Consider the following 25,205-nt stretch of genomic DNA (forward strand, 5'->3'; position numbering starts at 1 on the left):
TAGGCTATTAGCGATATGTGTGTTCAACAGGGTTTACAGTTTATTGATTATTACTCATTATGAAATACCATAAATGAATGTGTAACTTACCTTTAATAAATTCTGACGTATCACACGGTTCATATTCCTCTGCCATTTGACTCACTAAGAAGTGATTCTTGTAATAACCTCCGTTTTAGATTGCTTTCAAATATAAATAGTCTTCTGTTCCAGTCTATATCAAATTGTGAATATTTTTTTCTTATCTCACTTGAGATGTGTCCAGAAAATCAGGATTTCTTTATAAAATGTCTTATATCCTACCAGGTGTGTTATTCAGCTTCGATGAGCCTGCCATACTTGGAGTCAAAAAAGTCCAACTCTAAACTCTATTGTAAAAGTCACAGTAACTCTTTTACAGACCAACTGTTGAGCTACAGTTCACGGCTATGCTCACAACTGAGGAGGCGATCCACGAGTAAAAAGTCTTGGAAGTGAAATAAAAGCCCAGCCGTTCATCTCCTCTCCCTCAGACGCCTGTTGACTGTTTTAATGGAATAGTTTCCCTCTAGTGATTGATCCATGTCTTTAAAACATCTCCCGGAATATTCCAGCAAACAGTCGGAGAGCTGAAGACACCAAACCGTCCAGAGTCAGAGTGAACGCTAATCTCTCTGCTGCTCTGCACATGCTCCGTTAGTGGCTCTATACATACACACACACACACACACACACACACACACATTGGTAGGCACGTTGCCAAAGCCTTGGAGTAATCCCTGGTTTACTGTAATGTAAATTTACATAAAAGTACTTATATTCCCATACGGTAAACTACTTATATTCCCATGCCTTCTGTGCCTGCAGAACTCATATCATATTTTATGGTATATAAAAAATCCAGTTATTGTTTCACCGTATTAGTTTCCAATACAGTTAGATTTACTATAATAACACTTGTCCTACAGTGTATCTTAAGGTCACACTATAGTAACTTATTTCTAATAGCAAACACTGCAGATGGACTTCTCTGGCCTGAGGAATGTAGATTGGTCCTGTCACCCAAGGGTGCGGAGCCAAATGGTGCCAAATGTCTGAGCTCCCTGACTGACTGGCTGAGCCAACTAAATCTACACTTACATCACACAGTTCAAGTGTTTGACATGGTGTTGATACAGTAGGTGTTTAGTTGGTTATGAAAGGATCAATATGTAGTATATTTACTGTAATAAATCATAAAATGACCATGATATGTCATCAGAGATTAAGGAAACATGATGAATTGAAATACTGGCTTCTCCTTTGACTGCATTTTCTTCTACGGTAGCTCCACCAGCAAGTTGACATTTTTGCCTTTTATTGAAATATTTCAACAATTGATGACTATTATATTTAATACAGGCATTCATGGTGCCTAGAGGATGACTTCTAATTAGATGATGATCCCCTAACTTGCTCTGTAGCGCCACCATCAGGTTAAAGTATTCACTTATTTTATGAAATATCCATTCTCTAAACATAACATTTACAGGATGGATTGCCACAACATTTGGTACATTCATAGTCCACAGAAGATGAATCCTAATTACTTTGGTATTTCGCTGACTTTTCCTCTAGCGCCACCACGAGGTTGACATTTGCAGTTTTGAATGAAATATCTAAACTATTGGATGCATTGACATGAAATTAAGTACAGACATTCATGTTCCCATTAGGATGAAAAATACATAAGCTAATGACATTGCCATCAACCTCCGCTGTACATGTTTAGTGCTACTTAGCAATTGTTAGCATGTTAACACGCTTATCCTTGTGAACATTATACCTGCTTAACAACAATATGATAGTATGTGAGTATGTTAGCATGCTGATGTTAGCATTTATCTCTGTAGGGATTTGGCTGTAACAGGTTTTGGTTATTAGCAAATTAATTAATAAATAATAATAGAATTATTAATATTAATAAAGATTATCAATAAACATTAATAATAAGCGGGGCACCACCCTGGAATCAGGGACCAATGACCAAAACGTTAATATAGTCTCATTATATATGCTAAACTATCAATTTGGAATGTTGATTAATAATTAAATTAATAACTATAACCAAAATAGATAGTAAAGGTTGAAGGATATCGGAGTTCTTGACATAGCAGAGGTTGGCATTATTCACTCTTGTGCAACATTAAAGAGACCAGCATGTATATTCCACAAACATTTATTTACAAGATAATGAAGGTTTAAAACACAATATTAATCTAACTAAATAACTAAACTAAACAAACCAAACACAGTGTGTGTATGTGTGTGTGTGTGTGTGTGTGTGTGTGTGTGAGAGAGAGAGAGAGAGAGAGAGAGAGGGAGACAAGATGGCTTCTTGTCTCAGGATGTCTGTATGGCCTACAGACAAAATGGCGAGCACTGTAAAACTACAAAGATGGCGGAATCAAAGATGGCCGCCAGCATATCACCACATGACCTCTTTGTTCTTCTGAGCACATGTGCTCAAGAAGGACGGGAGGGGGGGGGGGGGTTAAGATTATCTGAAGCTGTATGTTTATGTTTAACTAATTCACAGGTTATGTATGTGATCTTAATGTGTGTTAGATATGCAGTGGGTTAGAAAAGATGGTTAGTTTGCATGCAAGACCTTGTCTATGTGAAGCATAAACTAAACACATCAGATGTGGCGAAGCCAGCTACCCGAATATCAAATACAAATAAATCACCACAGTCAAACTCAATGAATAACATTAAACCAAATCAATACAGGTACATTCTAGAAATCAAAGTTGAACAGTCTTGCTCAGCCATGTGCGATTGCTAACTAAGGTAAGCCCAGTACGTTACCGATCCATGGAAGAAAAGGGTTTGTGATTCCATGGGTTAAAGTTGTGGTTCCAAGTCAAAGAGGTCATCTTTGCTGTGCAGATTACTTTCTCTCCAGTAGCTTGATAGCTTGGTGCTAACTTCCTTGCGGTCGTTGCTTGAAGTTAGTTGGTCAAAGGCAGGCTCTCGCGTCGTCTGCCTTTTGGTTCCTTGTGTTGAAATGGCTGTTTCCTAACAGGCCATTGATCAGAACAGAGCTGCTTCTAAAGCTTCTGGACTGGAGAGCAGCTCACCTCAAGCAGGTCAGGAGGTGAGGAGATGAAGAGCAGAAAGAGAAGGAACAAAGACATTCCTCTGGTTTTGTTCTGGGTGATTTTCACACCTCTGTGTGAAATGCTACAGTAGCCAATGGCAGCTGAGCTGCGTCCAGAGTCAAGGATCATGTTACTGAGTTCATGAGGTCACTGGTCACCAGCCATTTCCTGGGTCCCTACATCTCAAAGCACCAGTGTGCATTAGTAGGCTAAAGCGGGTTCGGGTTAGATTGGTTTAATTATTAATACCTCTTTTGGTCAATCACCTTTATATGGCAGAACAAAGTGCCAAGAGACATTTAGAGAGCTTCTATAAAACAGAAACCCACCTTCACACAGCTGTTCTCCACTTCACTCATTCTCATTTCATTTTAACTCTTGAGAATCTATTTCTCATCTCAGTGTCACCTTTTTCAAGAAGCAGTGAGATTACTATGGTTTCTTGTTGAGCTACACAGCAAATTTAGGCTGTAAAGCAGAACATTTTCTAGCATGTAGGGCGGCCTATATGGCACTGCATCATGTTTTCTCCACTGGAAGGGCACCCTGGAGGGCAATTCATCATGTTTTCTCCACTGGAAGGGCACTCTGGAGGGCAATTCATCATGTTTTCTCCACTGGAAGGGCACTCTGCAGGGCAATTCATCACATTTTATCTACTGGAAGGGCACCCTGCAAAGCAATTCATCACATTTTATCTGCTGGAAGGGCACCCTGCAGGGCAATTCATCACATTTTATCTACTGGAAGGGCACCCTGCAGGGCAATTCCTCGCATTTTATCTACTGGAAGGGCACCCTGGAGAGCAATTCATCACATTTTATCTACTGGAAGGGCACCCTGGAGGGCAATTCCTCACATTTTATCTACTGGAAGTGCACCCTGGAGGTCAATTCATCACATTTTATCTACTGGAAGGGCACCCTGGAGGGCAATTCATCACATTTTATCTACTGGAAGGACACCCTGGAGGGCATTTCATCATGTTTTCTCTATTAGAATGGCACAGCTGGATTGTCGCAATGTCAAAAGATCGTGCAAGAATCGCGGTATCAAATGTCACATGAAAATCCATCTTTTCAGGCTTCAAGTAATGCGTTTGCATCTGGCTCGCCAGACAACGGACCAATCAACGTCCTGTGAGGAGCTACTGCAGTTATGTGTGAGACGACACGGAGAGGCAACTGTTGGTTATAAACAACAATGGCGGCTACTAAAGAGGTTAGCGTAGATGCTGCAATAGTATCAGTTATACCAGAACTGGAGAGTATTTCTTCAGTGAAACCGTGGTGCAGTGGTTAGCACTGCTGCCTCACAACAAGAGGGTCGCAGGTTCTAAGCTATTACATAATATCATATTTTATCTTGGTCATGTTGTATCCTTACACTCTGTCCAACCTCTAACTTGGACACGCCCACACACAGGTCTTTGTGTGGGGGATGTAGTCCTATTCCTGGTCTTAGCTTCATCTGCTCTATTTAGCCAATTAGGAATCAGATTAACAGAAGGAAGGGAGTGAGCAGGGTCATGACTGAGGACACCTGTACCATGAACACAATCTGAAATACCAGCACGTTCTCATCCAACATGTTCTCTTCCCAACTCGTCATATACTGACGCATGTCGCACTAAACATGTGCTTAACGACCCCTCTGTGTCACTTTTCGATCGCAGTAAATTCGTTCTTAATGTTGGGATTTAAACAAAAACACTTGCTAAGGTTCAGGCAACAAAACCACTTAGTTAGGTTTAAGAAAAACATGGTTTGGATTAAAAGTACTACGTTTTTACAGTGCAAATGTGACTTGATATTGTAACAAGAACGAACAGCTGATTGTGAAGTGAAAGTGAAACGTTATACACGGGACACAAACAGCGGTCTCCTGGATGAAAGCCTTGAGTTTGTTGGACCCATCCTCCTCCCCTCCCGCCCGTCTTGTGTCTCTTTCGCTATTTATACTGTAATATGTCACCACAGTACTTTCCCTGTGCGTTTGCTGTCGCCACGGATGGGTTTACATTATAGTTAATGCAAAGCCCACTGCGTCACATACCCTTATGCGGCGGTATTGAACGCTGACGGCCGTGACAAAGCGTTGGTATGTGACGCCCTGGGAATGAGAACGGGCTGGAAATACAGGATAAAACAGAGCACTTGATGATCCTTATGATTGTTTATAATCAAGACTTTTCAAAACTGAGACACAAACTGCTTTACAGAGAATAAAACAATATATGGACAATGTAATAATTCATGTCTCCGAATGTACTCATTTTAAATTTTTCTCACCTGGATGACATTTATCATTCATTGGGGAGGGGAGGGAGGGTAAACTATTGATGGTCACATTTTTGTTCAGATTAGCATAATTAGAGGAGATGTTGTGATGATGTGAAGTTTGGTGCTTCTCATGATTTGCCACTGCTCCAATGACAGACTGCTCTCTATGTTAATACACATAATAACATCCGCTGTAGCAGCTGCTATAGATATCGTTTACAAATTAGATATGAAGTCCAGCACTAACTACACATGTTAGTTTTTTCAAATAGATTAATATTTCCTGGTGTAATAATGTTATCATAAATATTCCTTCCAATTACAGTCTGGATTTGGTTTAGACCAGGGGTTCTCAACCTTTTGCAACTGAAGGCACACTTGTGATTGTCAAAACATTTCCGAGGCACACCTTCCGTGTTGACAGAGAGGGATATTGGTTCTCAACACTGGTTGAGAACCCCTGGTTTAGACAGACATGATCAAGGCTGGATTACCGAGAAGATAGAGCAGGCAACTGTCTTGGGGCCCCTAAGGGTCAAGGGGTCCATATTCATTGCATCAGTTTGTTTGTGGTAATTTGATTAATTGCACATTTGTCTTGTAGAGGAGAGGTATTTCAAAATGTGCATGGTCTAAATAAAATGTATGTGTGCTTTACCAGACTAGAAGTGCACTCGGAGAGCCAAGGCAGGTTTCATGTACGTCGCTAATCTAATGGAATGTTCATTGTGCCACACCCCATCCCTCCAAAAAATGTCATTCAAATCCATCGCAGACTTTTGGAGTAATCCTCCAAACGGACAAACCCACAAACCAACGTCGGTGAAAACCGAAACCTCCTTCCTAGGTCTTAGGCCTCGGTGGAGGTAATAACCTCCTTCCTAGGTCTTCGGCCTCGGTGGAGGTAATAACCTCCTTCCTAGGTCTTCGACCTCGGTGGAGGTAATAACCTCCTTCCTAGGCCTTCGGCCTCGGTGGAGGTAATAACCTCAAACGGGCTCAATAGGGGCCAAAGCTCATTCTTGCCCTGGGGCCCACTAGTGGGTTAATATGGATATGGACATGTTTTGAACCTTTGAGATATAAAAATGATTGCACTTCTGACAAGAACTTTAAAAATCATAAGTTTAATAGATAAATGAATAGATTGTAACATTTTGTCTGATGAGGCTGTTTATTCTAACAAGGGTAGGCCCAATAATCCGTAGCTGAAGCTACATTTTTAGGTCTATGGAAAATCTTTTACGTTGTCTCTTACTGTGTTGTATTGTTTTCCACTGAAGTAGTCTAATTGTCTCTATTTGCTCTGGGCCCGTTTTTGCTTTCCAGAAGAATGTTACATACCAACCCCGTATCATGCCAAGTAAACACATGTATTAAGGTGCAGTACCAACAGGGGGCAACAAAACCTCTCACTTAGGTATAGGCAACAAACCCTCTTAGTTAAGTTTAGGAAAAACATCACTAACGTAACTTACAAACAAAACAGCAGTCTCGAACAGCGGTCTCCTGGTTGAAAGTCCTGTGTTTGTTGGACCCATCCACCTCCCTCTCGCCCGCCATCAGCAGTCTTTATCACTTGTTATTCTACGTCACTAACTCTGAGTGTAGCATATTTACGCAGATGTATGACGTACAAATGACACACCTAAAGCGAGAACGACGTTCTTATTGCATGCTTCTGCCTTGAGCATTACCATGCCATTCATACACCATTTCATGTGACTGGGCTGTACATACATATCATATATTTTGTGTTTGAGCCTCTCCAATTACCGGGCCTGCTACCTGAATCAATCTGATTAAAAAACAGTGATGCTCTACCAGCCTTATTAGCCTCAGCCTTGTACTCTATGTCTACTGAATACTGAAATCAGCATCGGAAGAAGTGCTCATGCTCTATTTAAAGGTGGAGTCAGCGATTCTAATCCAATGCAATTTTTGTCAAATTCAGCAAATATCTCCACTAGCTGTCTGTTCTGTGTGCACGCTGGAAAAAAAAGGTAGAGAGAGCGTTCCTATTGGCTGTGCTGCGGCTGGTGGGTGGTGCTTGGTATCTCCTCAGCTGATCTCAACAGGGCTGCTGGGTCACAAACTTTATCATTTTACAGCTAAACAGTACACTACAAGATGATTCTGAGAACATTTGAGGAGAGAAATAGGCATTACAGTATTAGAATATTGATTCATATTTGATCAGCCTAGTTTGACCGTTTGGACGGATTTCGCGAGTGTTTGACAGCCGGCTTTCATAGACGGCAGCTGGACGGCAGACTCCAGATCAGCTCTGACTGCTTGTTTTCTTCCGGTCTGTGAAATCCTGCAGATGCCGTTAGGAGCACCGGAGGACACCGGAGGACACCGGAGGACACCGGAGGACACCGGAGGACACAACTGATGACTGTAAATGTAGATTGTATGGACCCAGTAGTAGAGGTCTTTATTTATCAGAATGGTAAATGGACTTGCATTTATATAGCGCTTTTCTAGTCTTCCGACCACTCAAAGATCTCAAACTCATTTCTCAGCAGCACTTACCTACCACAGCTTAGTAAAGACCAAACCAACATACTGGAATCACCAATAATCACGCTTTTCAACAAAATGATAACTAAAATAAAACTAAATTCAAGATTTCCATCAAACATGAATACAGCCACAATTTCACTCCTTCTCAAACTCAACAAAGACCCAACCTTTCTGTCGAGTTACCGTTCCATTTCCCTCCTCAACATAGATATAAAAATCATAACAAAGGCACTAACTTACAGGATAGAAAAAGTCACTCCATCCATAATTCACCCAGATCAAACCGGTTTATCAACCCATCCAACAACACACGCAGACTGTTTAATTTAATTCATTATTCATCATTACAGCAAGCAGGAACCATCATAGCCTCCTTAGATGCAGAAAAAGCCTTCGACAGAGTAAACTGGACATTTCTTCTAACCACACTACAAAGATTTGGCTTCGTGGAATCATTTATTAACTGGGTCAACATTCTATACACCTCACCTTCAGACAACGTCTTCACCAATGGATGAACCTCACAAAGCTTCACACTGCAAAGGGGGACTAGGCAAGGATGCCCACTCTCTCCCTCTTTATTCACCATGCTCATTGATCCGTTAGCTGCAGCCATCCGTCAGAACATCTACATAAAAGGAATCCAAACAGTCAACACACATCATAAGATCAGTCTTTATGTGGATGACATTTTACTTCTTCTATTCAAACTCATTTAATAGGCTTAAGACTTTCCTCTTTGATAAGGCTTATAGTTAGGGCTGGCCCAGGGCGAGCTCAGGCTGCCTTGGGCCAGCCCCTAGTTCTGCTGCTATAGGCCTAGACTGCCGAGGGACTTCCTATGACACACTGACCTCCTCTCTCCTTTCTCCTTCTGTATATATTCATGTCCCATTCATACATGTTACTAACTTGATTTCTCTGTGTTTTCTCGTCTCGCAGGTATCCATGGATCGTGGTTACGTCTGCTGCCGTGGCTCTGCTTCACACCCACTGCTACTATCATTATCAGCCATATTTTTATTATTATTATTACTGCATATTGCATATACTGCATATTATTAGTAGTAGTATTCATAGTTATATTATTATTACTGATATTATCACTGCTATTTCTGCTTTTATCATTCTATTATATCCGCCACTACTATTATGGTTATTAGTCCTATTTCTATTATTATTATTATAGCTGTTGAGCTATTATTGTTGTTGCTGTGCATCTCTCTCTCTCTCTCTCTAGATGGGCACCCACCCAGAGCCTGGTTCTGCCCGAGGTTTCTACCCGTTAAAGGGAAGTTCTTTTTTGACACTATCACCGTAGTGCTTGCTCATGGGCAGTGGTGGACTCAGGCTGTCTGGGGCAGGGGCGGAAAAAATAAAAAGGGCACCAGCTGCATGCGGTGGGGCACTAGTGTGCAGAAAGTTTTCTAGCATGTAGGGCAGCCTATGGCACCTCATCATGTTTTCTTAATGTTAACGCCTATGAAGGTCACCCTAGAGGGCACTTCATCGGGCTTTCTGCCCTGGAGAGGCACCACAGAGGATTCTTCTACACATTTTCTCACCTGAAATGCACCCTGGAGGTCACTTTATTAGGTTTTATCTGCCACAGGGGCATCCAAAAGCAATAAATTCAAATTTCAGTGAATGCATATACTCGTGCATAAATGCAAATAAATTGTATAGACATTTTATAGGCTTTCGAGTTAATGTATTTATTATCTCTTTTCATTATAAAGAAACATACTACTGTGCGATCATCATATTTTACTTATTGTTGACTAATTCCCTTAAGTGTAAAATGTGATCATTTCTTATTATATTTCGTGGTATATTAGATCACTACTGTATATTAGAACACATGAATAATGGGGAAACAGAGCAAAGTGACAGACCCAAATGGCAGCATCTTCTCCGCAGGAGGCCTATCCCGGTCTCAAGGGCAAAGAGGGGGACGGGGGGGAGAGAGAGAGAGAGGGAGAGAGAGAGAGAGCTAGAGAGAGAGAGAGAGAGCATCTGTCTGCATGGTGACGTCACCCCGCCCCAGCCGCTCGAAGCCTTCTCCTGCGCGTAATCCACCGCCCGCACCGTCCGGGAGGATGAATCCAAACACTTTGATTTCATTTAACAAATCCGTCTCGAACATTAAACCAATTAACCAAGATCATTTTTCACCATCCAGCGAGCGGGAAGATGACACTGAATAGAGACTGCGCCTCATCGACAACTTCTTCTTTGTTATGCTTTTTTTAATCAGAAATAGGTTTTGTCCTGCATGACAGGATTGTGAGAGAAGAGGAGGAGAGGGAGGGTGGAGAGGCTTCGGGATGGATGCTGGAGGAGATAATGCGACAAGGAGACTAGCAGCTCCGGGTTTCACTGCAGATGTCGACGCTCTTCATATTTAGCCAATTCATTCTTGTTATTTGAAACGGTTCCTTATGATAAGGGGCTGTCTTTGTGCGGAAAATAGACTGATGGAAGTTGCATCAAATGGCTCATTCCTGCTGAAAATGGATACATGGATGTTTAAATATGTATTTCCTAGCTCCTTTCTCTTTCAGTGTATTTTGTATTGTGATTGTTTGACGGAATGTGGTTGTTCAGGCTTTGGCGGAGCATATCGGCTAATGCTGCATGGCATGCACGGCCTACATAGCCTACTGTAATAACCTGCTGTAAAAGCACTCTTATATAACATCTCTAAAGGGACATCTGATGTGCCAGCGCTTGTCAATATTGAGTTTATTGTGACCTTATTGGTAGTTTATGATTTGATATACAGTATACAGTATATATATATTGATCATCACTGCACTATTCCCGCAGGGACAATGTGTCTGTAGTATTCAGTGTTGTGTTTACAATACTGCGGGGCTTGTAGGATGCTTTTTAAATCTTGTTCATTTAATTTAAATTGAATTAATAACATTTTAATATCATAATTGTGAATAAATAATACCATTTTAGTTGTAGTTAGTTTGTCACCATTTGGCATAGGAAGGGATTCCTATTATATATATATATATATATATATATATATACATATATGCCTATATATATGCCTTCAGGTGGTCTTTCTCACCATGATAACGTGATTCAGATGCTCAGGTTTCCTGATATGTTTACATTCTGAGTCTCCATCAAATCTGGTCTTAGCCTCATTTAGATCCCTGCAGCCTGCAGGGCTCTGCTCTGTAATGGCTGTCTGCGTCATGTGTCCTTGACGTCATGAAAAAGAGAGATTGAATATTATCTGTGTTGTTTGTGCATGAGTTTTTCTTCTGAGTATAGTCTATTAGGGCAGGCATTGTAAACAGTTGTTGGCTGACATAAAGTATAGAGCCAAAGGAAGATGAGCAGCAGGCATATGTGACCTTTAAATATTGTCAGGAAGGAAGTGCGTTTTGAAATAATTCAAACAACAAAATATAGACATTGTTTCATTTATAAATATGTTGTTCATTGTTGGGGATTTCCTGTATAGATTATACTGAGGCAGCTGTGACAGTAGCCCATTGTTGCAGCATGCATGAAAAATTGACAATTGATGTTTTACACCTATTTGCAATTTGGATATTCAATTGAAAGTGTGTTGAATGTGTCGGTTTAACCTCAGCACTTTCTACCTCAAGGTTATTGTCCCTGTCTCTCTCCTCCTCTGTGACTCTGGGCTTCCTCTCTCAGTGTTCACAGTGGACCTTGATTTAAAATCAGTCAATTAAGGCACGCGGTGAATGCCAAGAGAGGAGCCTCGCTGCTCCAGAATGGCTGGAATTTGGTAGGGAATGCTGTAAATGTTAGTGTGTGCTGCATACAGTTCATGTACAGTAGTATGCCTCTCTCTGGAATGTATATCACAGATAACTGTACCATACTCTTCTGTGCTCGGAAAATGTCCAAAATCATGTCTTTTCTGTTGCAGGTTATTGTTCAGAAAAGCAGTTTTATTTTGTAATGCCTTTAGCAGAGATGAATATCATCAGCAGGGATTTTGGCTTTGCTTCCTCATTGCTTGTGGTCACTGCTGTATGCATAAAAATAATGATAATAATTGCAAAATCAACCATTTTTACCTCTTTTGTTCTGACCTGACTAAAACCCAATGTGTATTAAAGCACTTAAGTGATAACTCTTCCCTTTGCCTTAAAAGTGGACTTGCAAATTTGGCAAAACACAGAAGTGAGCATAAAGCACTGATATTACACCAAATATGAACTATATGGGGGGACAGGGGCGGGGTGAGGACGGGGGGGGGGCGGATGTATTCAAATAATTTACTGAAGTAAAAGTGGAAATGCAACACAATGAAAAGTAAAAGTCCTGCATTACCTAAGTAAAAGTACATACGTATTAGCAAAAAATGTTATGTTATTATATTATTGGATCACTATTATTGATGTATTAATATACAAGCAGTAACTTATTGTTGCAGCTGGTGGAGGTGGAGCAGATTTTAACACCATATACATCATGCATCATATTTTACAAACATCATATGTTTTATATGTAAAGTACAGTAACTAGTGACTTTAGCAGTTGAATAAATGTAGTGAAGTAAATCATCTACAAGAGGTAAAAAGTAGCATAAAATGGAAATACTCAAGTAAAGTACAGGTACCTAAAAACAGTCTCTGGTCATCGGGGTTATCTCAGCTTGGGCTGGACATAGACAGACATCGGCCTACTGTGTTACAAACTGAAGGTGTGGAGTTTGAAAGACTTTTTCTCAAGTGGCTATTGTCTGCATTATGTGAAATGCAGCATCCAGTGGTTTGACTAGGGACTAAAAGTCAGGATTGTGAAAGTGTAATGCTAAATTGCTGGACAACACCTTTAAATTGTAAAATATAAACAGCACCTCTGGTCCCCAAATGCAACACGTGCAACAATAAATCACTCTTTTTTTATGAATTGCAGAGGATATGACTTCCTGTGTCCTCAATCACAGTGACACCTTTGGTCATGAGTTAAAATCTTATGAAATGAACAAGATGTAATTTATACAAATGTTCAATTCCTAGAGACATGTATGGTAGATTCAAGACATCAATGACAACCCTGAAGTTCCAAGATGTCTAGTAGTTATACTAAGCTTCTGTAGCTATATTATAGTTTACATAGTAGTTCTTATTGCCAGGCCATTCTACTGATTCATATAATCCACCAAGCCTCTTATAGGATCTGTTGCATGACAGTTTGGACCATGTACAATAACTTGATAATGATGATAGCATATTAAATAGGTGACTCTCAGAGTACAGTCCTTGTTGACCTTACCTCGGACATTTTCTTGTTCTCTTCTTGTTCAGTAGCGGATGTCAGTGGGGGCATTCCTCAGGTCCTGTTCCCTTAATGCAACAGCCACCACCACATGGTTGTCTGCTTTGTTCTTAAGATCACTATTTTTATGGAAAAACTCTGTTTACTACTGCAGTTAATGAACTTTGTTGCTACATTGTTCTCCATGTGGGTCAGTTCTTCAGAACAATTGCTAAAGGCTCAACTAGCTTGATTTCAGGACAGTAGCCTTGATTTCCTTTATTTAGGAAGTCAATTTGAGAAGCTTATCAAGAATGAGGTTTTAAAGGGATAGTTCGGGTGTTTTTCAGTGGGGTTGTATGAGGTACTTATCCATAGTCAGTTTGTTACCTACGGTAGTTGGTGGTCAGCACGCCCCCAGTTTGTAGAAACAGACAGGAGTACCAGCATGGAACCAAAGCAATATACTGCTGTGGACGGGGGCAGCAGCAGAACAGATTCGATGAGATTTAGACTCCTAAAAGAAAGGCTCACCTAAAAAAATTATATCAGACTAAGTGTACGCTATAATTAGAATATTATCGCCGTTTTACCTCGCCATGAGACAGCACATTCCGACGGGGAACTGAAGCCATTATATCCATCTATGCTCTCACCAAAGCCACCAGACTCCATTGAAAAAAAACTGTAATTTTACCTGGCAGAACACATGGGTTGCTTGTCTATCGCTGCCTCGATTGTTTTTGTCCTGTTGTGTGACTTTGGTGAATCCGAACTAACCAAAGTCACACAATAACACAAACAAAGTAACCGATCGAGGCAGCGGTAGTCCAGCAACTCTTTGAGTTAAAGTTACTTGTTTTTTTCGATGGAGTCTGGTGGCTTTGGCGAGAGCATAGGTAATGGCTTCAGCTCCCCGTTGGAAACATGGACTGTATAGCTGTCTCACGGCAAGGTAAACAGAAATATTCTAAATATAGTGTACACTTAACCCTTTGAGACCCACGTAGACCCATTTTTGTAATTTTTAGGGGGGGCAGGGGGTGTTTATGGGGAGAGGTCAACAGTAGATGTCACATAGAATTGGTGTACATCATCTGAAAGCTGGGAACCTGAAGATGAATTTCAGATGCAGCTCAGCACTGTGTGTCGAGTTTTTCTACTCATAATCTGTAATAAACATGAATTAATTAAATTAAGTAGTGAAAGTGTATAAGGGCTTAGAGCATTATGATAGAAGTACAGTATATGATGGCCATTCCTATGCTCTAATATGTCTCATATGTTTTTGCCGCAATTTTTGGGTTGATACCATTTGTTACACAGATTGGTGCTAAATTTAACAATTTTTTTACCACTGGAGAATTGATAAAAATTATCAATAATCCCTCCAAAATACCACATTAAGACACCAAGACCTCGAGGAACACCATAGAAATAGACATGCTGTGATTTGGGATCAAAAACTTTTGATATTTGGAGATTTCTGAAAGAATTAAATTTTTTGGCAATAGGATGGCGAGCACTTGTGTTGTGTAAACTGCTCAGAAACCCCCTTATTGTCAATCTAGCTAGGAAAGCCATCCGTCTTCTGAATGCTCTAGGTCTCTAGTCTGATCCAGCCATCCTCTGAATGCTCTAGGTCTCTAGTTTGATCCATCCATCCTCTGAATGCTCTAGGTCTCTAGTTTGATCCATCCATTCTCTGAATGCTCTAGGTCTCTAGTCTGATCCATCCATTCTCCGAATGCTCTAGGTCTCTAGTTTGATCCATCCATCCTCTTAATGCTCTAGGTCTCTAGTTTGATCCATCCATCCTCTTAATGCTCTAGGTCTCTAGTCTGATCCATCCATCCTCTGAATGCTCTAGGTCCCTAGTCTGATCCATCCATTCTCTGAATGCTCTAGGTCTCTAGTTTGATCCATCCATCCTCTGAATGCTCTAGGTCTCTAGTTTGATCCATCCATCCTCTTAATGCTCTAGGTCTCTAGTCTGATCCATCCATCCTCTGAATGCTCTAGGTCACTAGTTTGTTCCATCCATCCTCTGAATGCTCTAGGTCTCTAGTTTGATCCATCCATCCTCTGAATGCTCTAGGTCTCTAGTCTGATCCATCCATTCTCTGAATGCTCTAGGTCTCTAGTTTGCGGTTATAAAGTTTCACCAGGTTGCTTCACTGCCCGACCGGACGGGATGAGAGTCAGTACCTCCAACTCTGAGGCCATGGTTCTCTGCCGGACCACGGTGGACTGCTTCCTCTGAGATGGGAGTGAGTCTTTGCCCCAAGCGAAGGAGTTCAAGTATCTCAGGGTGTTGTTCAGGAGTGAGGGAAAAATGGAGCGGGAGATGAGAGGGCACTGTACCGGGCCGTTGTGGTGAAGAGGGAGCCGAGCCAGAAAGCAAAGCTCTGGATTTACCAGTTCATCTACGTTCCAACGCTCACCTCGGGTCATGAGCTGTGGGTAGTGACCGAAAGAATGAGATCGCGGTTACAAGCGGCCGAAATGAGTTTCCTCCGTAGGGTGGCTGAGCTCAGCCTTAGAGATAGGGTGAGGAGCTCAGACATCCGGAGGTAGCTCAGAACATGCTGGAGAGATTACATATCTGGTCTGGCCTGGGAACGCCTCGGGGTCCTCCAGGAAGTGCTGGAAAACGTTGCTGGGGAGAGGGACGTCTGGAATTCCCTGCTTAGCCTGCTGCCCCCGAGACCTGGATAAGCAGAAGAAAATAGATGAATGGAGTTTCACGAGGCTGTGATTATCCTAGAGGTCACAACAGGTCATTTTATACAGTGAGGTCAAGTTTTAAAAAATTGTCTTACTACAATGAAATGGCTGCTACGGAGTCTAACATCATCGCACATGAAAATACGTTTGCTGCTGCCCCCGTCCACAGCAGTACATTGCTTTGGTTTCGTGCAGTAACTCCTGCCTGTTTCTCCAAACTGGGGGCATGCTGAACGCCAACTACTGTAGGTATAATACACTGGCTGAACCTCATACAACCCCACTTTAAAACACTCAAACTATCCCTTTGTTGCAGGTCGAGGATTGACTGGATGGGGAGGATGCTGTTACACTGTTAAACTTTCTGTAGCAGCATCTCGAGGACCCCAAGTTTCATGCTAGACTATTATTTATTGATTTCTCTTCTGTATTTAATACCATCCAGCCATTCCTGCTTGCAGAGAGGCTCATCTGTCATTTTAAACATGGATCCTAACCTGGTTGGTTTGATAGTGGACTTTTTAATTGATAGGTCACAGTGTGTGTGAGTTAACGGTGTTCTCTCCAAACAGCTCTACTAGTCCACCGTTTCCCCTCAAGGATGCTGTCTCTCTCCTCTTCTTTATATCTTGTTAATCAGTGACCTAGAATTTAGGTTTTGATTGGGGAATTGAGAGATTTGCAATTTGTGGCAGCTCACTGAGTTTGGAACACTTGAGGTGGAGACAAACAGGGATCAGTAGGTACCATCACATGCAGCACACATGCTAATACAGCAGAGCTTTGCTCCTAACATGGCTGCCTCTGACAACTACAACAGTTTGAATGTATTTTTGAAATTGTTGGGGATGATTTCGTATTTACTGTCTATTTCAAACTGCAGACACCAGCTTGTTCACATCTAAACAGCCTTGTTAAAAGACGAGCCGGCCTAATCTGACCCTGGCTGGCTGGTAATCCTCAGTAATGGTTGCTCTACATTTAGTCCTGCTGGCTCTCTGCGTGTTTCCACAGGGTGTAAATTGTGTCAGTCACGCTCAGTATTTCATATTTGTGTTACAAAATCCTGTTTAGAGTTGTCTTTTATGCACGTATACCTTATAATACATACATACACCCACTCATTGAGCATCCACACACACACTTACAAACACACATAGATTACAGTATGTAATCTAACATTGTTTTTCTCTCTATTAATACAGTTACATGCTTACATTTATTTTAAGTTGCATGTCAATCCTTCAGAATCGGACATAAACATTTTGAATTACATACTGTATTATATAACACAATGGTGAAGCAACTGCGTCCTGCACAGTCTATTGTGTGTAAAATGTGATTGCAGTTCCCTTCTTAGGGACCCTGTCAGTGGTGACAGTCTGTGTATAGAAACAAAGTCTAAATCCATTTTAATATAGCAACAAAGACACATTAATACAATATGTGGCCTCCTAGCTACCATTAAGCATAGTTAGTCAAAAATCATTAACCAACAGCAGCAGGAATAGGAAAATATAATTATCTTCTGATAAATATGAGTATTAATATATTATATTAATATATATATATTAATGATCATATTAAAAAAAAAAATTAAAATGTGATTCTCTGATCGTTAAATTTAGAGCTGTATAAAACTAGGCTTTAGGCATCCATAGGTTTTCATATGTTCTCATTCAAATCATTTGAAGTTACACAAAAGTATCAATTGATTGTTAAAGATGAGCTTAGTCTGGCCTTGCTAATACAAATCCAGTCATCAGTTGCTATTATATGCTAATTAAATTAAGTTGTGCAATTAATGCAAATGAGCTTGAGGCATCACTCAAAAATAAATGGCACATGGTTGTGGTTGCAAGGTAACAACGTTCGTCCTCAGGCATCCTGCCCAGCAGAGCAGGTAGCAGTCTGAGCCAGAGGAGCAACACCTGAACAGGTTAAGGAGAAGCCAGAGAATACTGCATGTCAAGCTCTACAACTCATCAAATTAAACTTTACTTTACTTTACACACTAAACTGTGTATGAATGCATATCTGGGCAGCAACTTCAGCTAAGGTGCATTTGATCTATAACACCACGAATAACTGTGTGTGTGTGTGTGTGTGTGTGTGTGTGTGTGTGTGTGTGTGTGTGTGTGTAAAAGCTACTACTACGTCTATAATACATCTGTAAAGTAAAATAAATTCTTCATTTAGTTCATTCCACTGGCACTGCAGGGTTCTAGGTATTATGGTGCAAGAAAATTCTTTCTAAGCTTGCAGTGGGGTTCTACGGTTTAGCTGTGAAGGCATCTGCCTCACGGGAGCAGCCAAAAGAAGAAGATACTGCATATATGCACTGATATGTGGGAACTTGTTAGTTGACCTGTAGGTGGCAACAACAGGCTCACAGTGACTGACCTCAATGGCATTTTAAAAGGCTCGGATCAACATAGGAAGAACACAACAACCGTCTGTTTGTGGACAAGAGATGATCGATATTTTCTCTTCAGATTTGCATCTGGAATTAAATATGTTTAAACAATAAAAGTTGTCATCTAAAGTGTATTTAAATATTATTTATGTATGGAAAGGAAAAAGATCAAGAATTAAATGAATACATCTTCCCCATAGGGAGGATGTACACCTGTTTTTAATAAACAGTTATGAAAAAATAGAGTATGTCTGTGCCATATTGTTGTTTGTAAAATCACGGACTACATGGACTGGGCTATTATTGGACCAAATCTCTGTTTGCACTGTTTGAAAAATAGACCTGTGTACACGATGTGCTTGAGAGGACTTGGTGCTCTGACGTTACTATCCATGTCTACCCATGGAGCTGGTGGAGGACTGAACCAAAGCCTGGACATATAGTTTGGGATTGAAATGACCAGACTTCTTTGTTCTCTGAAGATGTATTAATTTAATATCGATCATCTCCTGTCCACAAACAGACGGTTGTTGTGTTCTTCCTTTGTTGATATAAAACAGTGAACACTTTTCTGTTAGAAACAAATTTCTTCCAAAAATTGAGAGCCATGGTTCTGATGTGTAAAGACTGTAATGACTTACAACTACAAGTGAGTACTAGGGCTGCTTATAGGCTACTTCTTCGACTAACAACACTACTGGCATTCTAGCACTACTGATACTAGTTCTACTTCTACTGGTAAAACTGTTACTGCTAACACAAATACTGTACCTACCTTACTACTAGTATTTCTACCAGCACTTCTGCCACTGTTACCAGTGCTACTACCACTATTTTTATAATAGTAGTCAAATTGATTTGAACTCTTCTCTATTAATATTCTGAAAAACAAAAGCTTTCATTATAAACAATGAAGGGAATATGACAGCAAAGAGCAGCTAAAAGACAAGAACATGTGTTAACCAATCTCTAACAAAACAATGTGTTTGGATGTATTGTCTTGTTGGAACACTAGAGGGTGCTGTTCATCTGATTAACAACAACCCCCCTAATGGTAATACTGAATCTGCCACTCATATTTCATGATAAGACTTAAATGGTCAAAACAAGCTACAACCGCATCAACATTAACATAATTTACAGAAATGGACGTGACCAGAAGGTTACATCATTAAATGTATTTTTCTGGGACCAAATTCTAGACCCACGAAAAAAAATCATAAAGGCTTGGGAGTACCTTTATTCATATTGGCTTGTTGAAGACAAGTATTCAAGAGAATGGTAATATGATATGGATGTGTTGATAATATAATTGGTTACAGATCATATGGTAAATAGTCTATGTAACCGAAAAAACAAACCAATCATAACTTTAAAGGTGCTTCAACAAACTAAAGAATCCTAGTATTCCTCAATGTATACACAATGGGAAGACCAGCCCATTGCTGCTGTTTAGTAGTGTAAGCATATGCCTGTGATATCAGGGACAAACACAGTTATAGTAAGATTGCTTTATGGTTAGATTAACATCTTTAAGTTATGGACAGTAAGTTAATTGTCAGGACAAAATTGCAATCTCCGTAAGCTATAAAACGGATTCATTTTCAGTGTCTGGTTCCCCGTGGTTCATTTTTCATAAAGCAGTTTCCTTTATAGTGTGCATCTTTCCTTTTATAAGGGCATCCTACAGGGCATTTTCATTGTTCTTGCTGTTATATTTCCATAGGTCTACTTCCCACCAAGAAATATCACTTGTAAAAAAGCAAAGGTTACTGTCGGCTACTTCTTGTAGCTGGGTATACATCATTCTGCTCCAGAGGTTTGTTTTGGATCTAGTGACTGTAGTCAGGCCCAAACCCACCCAGAGGACAGCTATGTGATGGCCCAACCCACCCAGAGGACATTTATGTGATGGCCAAACCCACCCAGAGGACATTTATGTGATGGCCAAACCCACCCAGAGGACAGCTTAGTGATGGCCAAAACCACCCAGAGGACAGCATTGTGATGCCAACCCCAGAGGACAGCTTTGTGATGGCCAAACCCACCCAGAGGACAGCTATGTGATGGCCCAACCCACCCAGAGGACAGCTTTGTGATGGCCAAACCCACCCAGAGGACATTTATGTGATGGCCCAACCCACCCAGAGGACAGCTTTGTGATGGCCAAACCCACCCAGAGGACATTTATGTGATGGCCAAACCCACCCAGAGGACAGCTATGTGATGGCCCAACCCACCCAGAGGACATTTATGTGATGGCCAAACCCACCCAGAGGACAGCTACGTGATGGCCAAATCCACCCAGAGGACATTTATGTGATGGCCAAACCCACCCAGAGGACAGCTTTGTGATGGCCAAACCCACCCAGAGGACAGCTTTGTGATGGCCAAACCCACCCAGAGGACATTTATGTGATGGCCAAACCCACCCAGAGGACAGCTTTGTGATGGCCAAACCCACCCAGAGGACATTTATGTGATGGCCAAACCCACCCAGAGGACAGCTATGTGATGGCCCAACCCACCCAGAGGACATTTATGTGATGGCCAAACCCACCCAGAGGACAGCTACGTGATGGCCAAATCCACCCAGAGGACATTTATGTGATGGCCAAACCCACCCAGAGGACAGCTATGTGATGGCCAAACCCACCCAGAGGACAGCTTTGTGATGGCCAAACCCACCCAGAGGACAGCTTTGTGATGGCCAAACCCACCCAGAGGACAGCTATGTGATGGCCAAACCCACCCAGAGGACAGCTACGTGATGGCCCAATCCACCCAGAGGACATTTATGTGATGGCCAAACCCACCCAGAGGACAGCTATGTGATGGCCAAACCCACCCAGAGGACAGCTTTGTGATGGCCAAACCCACCCAGAGGACATTTATGTGATGGCCAAACCCACCCAGAGGACAGCTTTGTGATAGCCAAACCCACCCAGAGGACAGCTATGTGATGGCCCAACCCACCCAGAGGACAGCTATGTGATGGCCCAACCCACCCAGAGGACAGCTTTGTGATGGCCAAACCCACCCAGAGGACAGCTTTGTGATGGCCAAACCCACCCAGAGGACATTTATGTGATGGCCCAACCCACCCAGAGGACAGCTTTGTGATGGCCAAACCCACCCAGAGGACAGCTATGTGATGGCCCAACCCACCCAGAGGACATTTATGTAATGGCCAAACCCACCCAGAGGACAGCTTTGTGATGGCCAAACCCACCCAGAGGACATTTATGTGATGGCCAAACCCACCCAGAGGACAGCTACGTGATGGCCCAACCCACCCAGAGGACATTTATGTGATGGCCAAACCCACCCAGAGGACAGCTATGTGATGGCCAAACCCACCCAGAGGAGAGCTATGTGATGGCCCAACCCACCCAGAGGACATTTATGTGATGGCCAAACCCACCCAGAGGACAGCTTTGTGATGGTCCAACCCACCCAGAGGACAGCTATGTGATGGCCAAACCCACCCAGAGGACAGCTATGTGATGGCCCAACCCACCCAGAGAACATTTATGTGATGGCCAAACCCACCCAGAGGACATTTATGTGATGGCCCAACCCACCCAGAGGACAGCTATGTGATGGCCAAACCCACCCAGAGGACAGCTTTGTGATGGCCCAACCCACCCAGAGGACAGCTATGTGATGATCCAACTGTGTGATGGCAACTTCCCGTCTGAATTGACCCCTCACTAAAAAGACTATCTACATCTACGTCATCTTCTCCCAAAGGTGGCTGGGGACGTCACACGTGTGACATTCATGCATCATCGGAATATAGGCCTATAGCAAAGACAAGGTTTGTTCACTGAGATGCAGGCTGTAAACGGAGTTGAAGGGAACTAACATTAAAGAGATACTGTAGGCTGGACAGATTCACAGGATTGAGCAGATGTATAATAGAAATGGCAAGGCCCGCTATCCGTACCAAGAAATAATAATAATTATTATTATATTATTGAAATTCAAATACTCATTTTCTCAAACTGAATCGGAGTCTGAGGGAATGGTGAAGTTTAGAGATGCTAGTGGAGGCCTTTCAGCAGCAGGAGGTCAACAACATCGAAGACAACATTGTTTTTGTCAAAGAACAAACAATGAGGACAAATCTACCCGTTGATAAACAACAAGAAGAGGGGTGTCTGAGTAAAACAAGTGGTCGTTTATCCCTCCCTTTGACAGCCAGCGACTAGTTTCCGCCCCGGTCTGGTGACGTTTCCACCCATCAACATGTTCATAACCCATGGTACATGTCAAGATTGGCTTATTTTAATATTTCCGACTGCACCTGAAGGCAGCGGGAGAGCGGAGGTGGAGACAGAGGTAGAATCTGAACAACAGCGCGAGAGAGAGAGAGGGAGAGAGAGAGAGAGAGAGAGGGGGAAAGAGAGAGAGAGAGAGAGAGAGAGAGAAAGAGAAGCTAATACACCCATGAACAACAGCGCGCGAGAGAGAGAGATAGAGAGCTCCAGCCCTCAGCCGTCTGCTAGCTGCTAGCGCCACTACTCTCTGCCTCGTCTCCCGTTGTTCTACAGATCGAACCCACGTCCGCTCGTCCTCTAGCTAGCTCATATATGATTCCATCAGCTCTCCGTCGAGTGTGTCTAACCCGGTAGAGATGGTCGCCAGTAGGTAGCTCGGTTAACGCGAAGACAAAAGGACATCTCTCTCTGTCTCTCTGTCGTTGACCGCAGCCTGGTGGAGATCTGCGGATGACAGTTTGTGTGTAAACGTTTGTGAAGCAGCTACAAGCTCCCAGCAGTCCTGGTTCCTGTAGAAGCAGCAGCAACGGGAGCAGCAGCCGACTGTCAGGATGAAGTTCACCGAGCATCTCTCCGCTCACATCACCCCGGAGTGGAGGAAACAGTACATCCAGTATGAGGTGAGTTAGCTGCACTCTGCTAGCCACTTGCTAACGGACTACATGTGTTTCATATTAAGGTTCTTTCTGCTCAGCACCATCTGAATATAGTCGGAGACAGCTTCCTTGTCTCATGACGTTATAGAACAGGAAGAGAGATCAGCAGCCCTTTAGTGTTAGCTAACTAGCAGACTAGACCAGCTAGGCTGGTTGGTTTGTTGCTCTGCAGGTTACCAGCTCGGTCACATCGAGCTGTATGAAGCTGCTGTATGGAACTGCTGTGTCCACCGGCCTGCAGAGCCGGGTGTCTGTCCTCTAACCGGCCTGCAGAGCTGGGTGTCTGTCCTCTAAGCTGCTTGGAATGTGTTTTGGAGACAAAATGCATTTGGCTGAGTCATCATTTATTGAGCTAACGTGAGTTAATCTGTGCGCCTGTTAACCACCTTGTCTGTCCCCAAATGCTTCACGTTCCCCAGCTCAGCAGGCTGGCTGCAGGGGTTTTCTGATGAGGGTGGACAGAGAGAGGTGCAGATAGCTGCTTCTGCAACCTTTGATCCATTAATGCTATTCGCATTTTTAATTCCACTCTTATCTTTATGGTGCCTTAATTCGTATACAGGGCTGACAGTAAATACATTATAATAATGTTCCAAGAAAGCATTAACATTTGTGCCAGTGTATTTTACATTGGTATTCCAACCATACATGGTTGTATATTGGGATTCGGACCATGGTGCTGATCCTGAGAGAATAGAAGTTCTTATGTAAGTCTTATTAAAGCTATATCTAGCTTATAAGGGCCATTCAAAGCTGTAGCCAACTGCTCTGTATACTGGACGAAGTTCATTATCAGTAATCAATTCTGAATCAATTTGTAATCGGGTAAGAATTTGGGTAATGTAAAAGGTACATACATTTACACAGTCAGGTGGCACAGAGGGCTAATGTTCATAAGGTTAAACGGTCACACAAATGACACCAACACCAGTTTTGCCAAACAGCTATTAACTCTTAACTCTCAGTATGTATAAATGAAGTTAAACCTAGGGTTGGGGTTTGATAGCATTTTATCCAATCTGACTACAGTACCAAATCTTTTTATTGAATCTGAATCCAGCTTTGAACATTGGTTACTTAAAGCAGCAGTGGGTAGAAATGGAGCAAATATGATTAAACAAGTTATTTTTATAAAAAGGTCACTATATCCTGACAGTAGTACATGAGACAGGTAACATGAAAAAAATCATGTGCTACTGTATTCTCCGGCGCTCCTAACGGCATCTACAAGATTTCACAGATCGGAGGAAAACAACCAATCAGAGTTGAGCTGGAACCTTTCCGTCTCTGAGCAGCTGTCAGTCACTCGCAAACTCTGATCAAACGGTCAAACTAGGCAGCGCTGATCAAATATGAATCAATATTCTGTTACTGTAATGCATATTTCTCTCTCCTCAGATGTTCTCAGAATCATCTTGTAGTGTACTGTTTAGCTGTAAAATGAGAAAGTTTGTGACCCGGCAGCCATGTTGAGATCAGCTGAGGAAATACCAAGCACCGCCCACCAGCCGGAGCAAACTTCCACAAACAAACAAGATGTTTCACATACATTGCAGCTGGCCCACCGCTGCATGCAACGCACTAATCTTGTCGGTTAACTGTTAATAATAGGCTATCGGTTACATTTTTATTTCAAAATTAGCATCCCTAATATATATTGTAGCGGTCGCTGGCTGTGAAGCCGGGGTACCAGTCTGACAAAATGTAATTGTAAATAAGCAGCCACCAAACTCCTACAAAGGACTGATCCAGTCTACCAGCCCCTTGAATTATGTACAAACAAGTCAGTAGTACCACAATGCAAGCAATACACACTTGTGTGTGTATACACAGCAAAATTCAATGTTCCCCACAATGTATTATACAGTCTATGACAGTGCAAAAACCAACATACAGTGAACACCACTAATAATACCACTAATCTGTGA

At 42.0% G+C, this 25,205-nt stretch overlaps 2 protein-coding genes across 2 annotated transcripts in view; one reads left to right on the plus strand and one right to left on the minus strand.

Moving 5' to 3' along the window:
- LOC119499449 (dual specificity protein phosphatase CDC14AB-like) overlaps positions 1–622 on the minus strand; it is a 33,530-nt gene extending 32,908 nt beyond the window's left edge. The window contains exon 1 of the mRNA XM_037788768.1: positions 91–622. Coding sequence (XP_037644696.1) covers positions 91–136 — 46 coding nt within the window. The 5' untranslated portion in view covers positions 137–622. The remainder of the gene's footprint in view (positions 1–90) is intronic.
- Positions 623–22,568: 21,946 nt separating this feature from the next.
- Positions 22,569–25,205, plus strand: part of LOC119498126 (xenotropic and polytropic retrovirus receptor 1 homolog) — a 67,395-nt gene continuing 64,758 nt past the window's right edge. The window contains exon 1 of the mRNA XM_037786651.1: positions 22,569–23,241. Coding sequence (XP_037642579.1) covers positions 23,173–23,241 — 69 coding nt within the window. The 5' untranslated portion in view covers positions 22,569–23,172. The remainder of the gene's footprint in view (positions 23,242–25,205) is intronic.

This window comes from Sebastes umbrosus, chromosome 12 (assembly GCF_015220745.1).
Source record: "Sebastes umbrosus isolate fSebUmb1 chromosome 12, fSebUmb1.pri, whole genome shotgun sequence".
NCBI lineage: Eukaryota > Metazoa > Chordata > Actinopteri > Perciformes > Sebastidae > Sebastes > Sebastes umbrosus.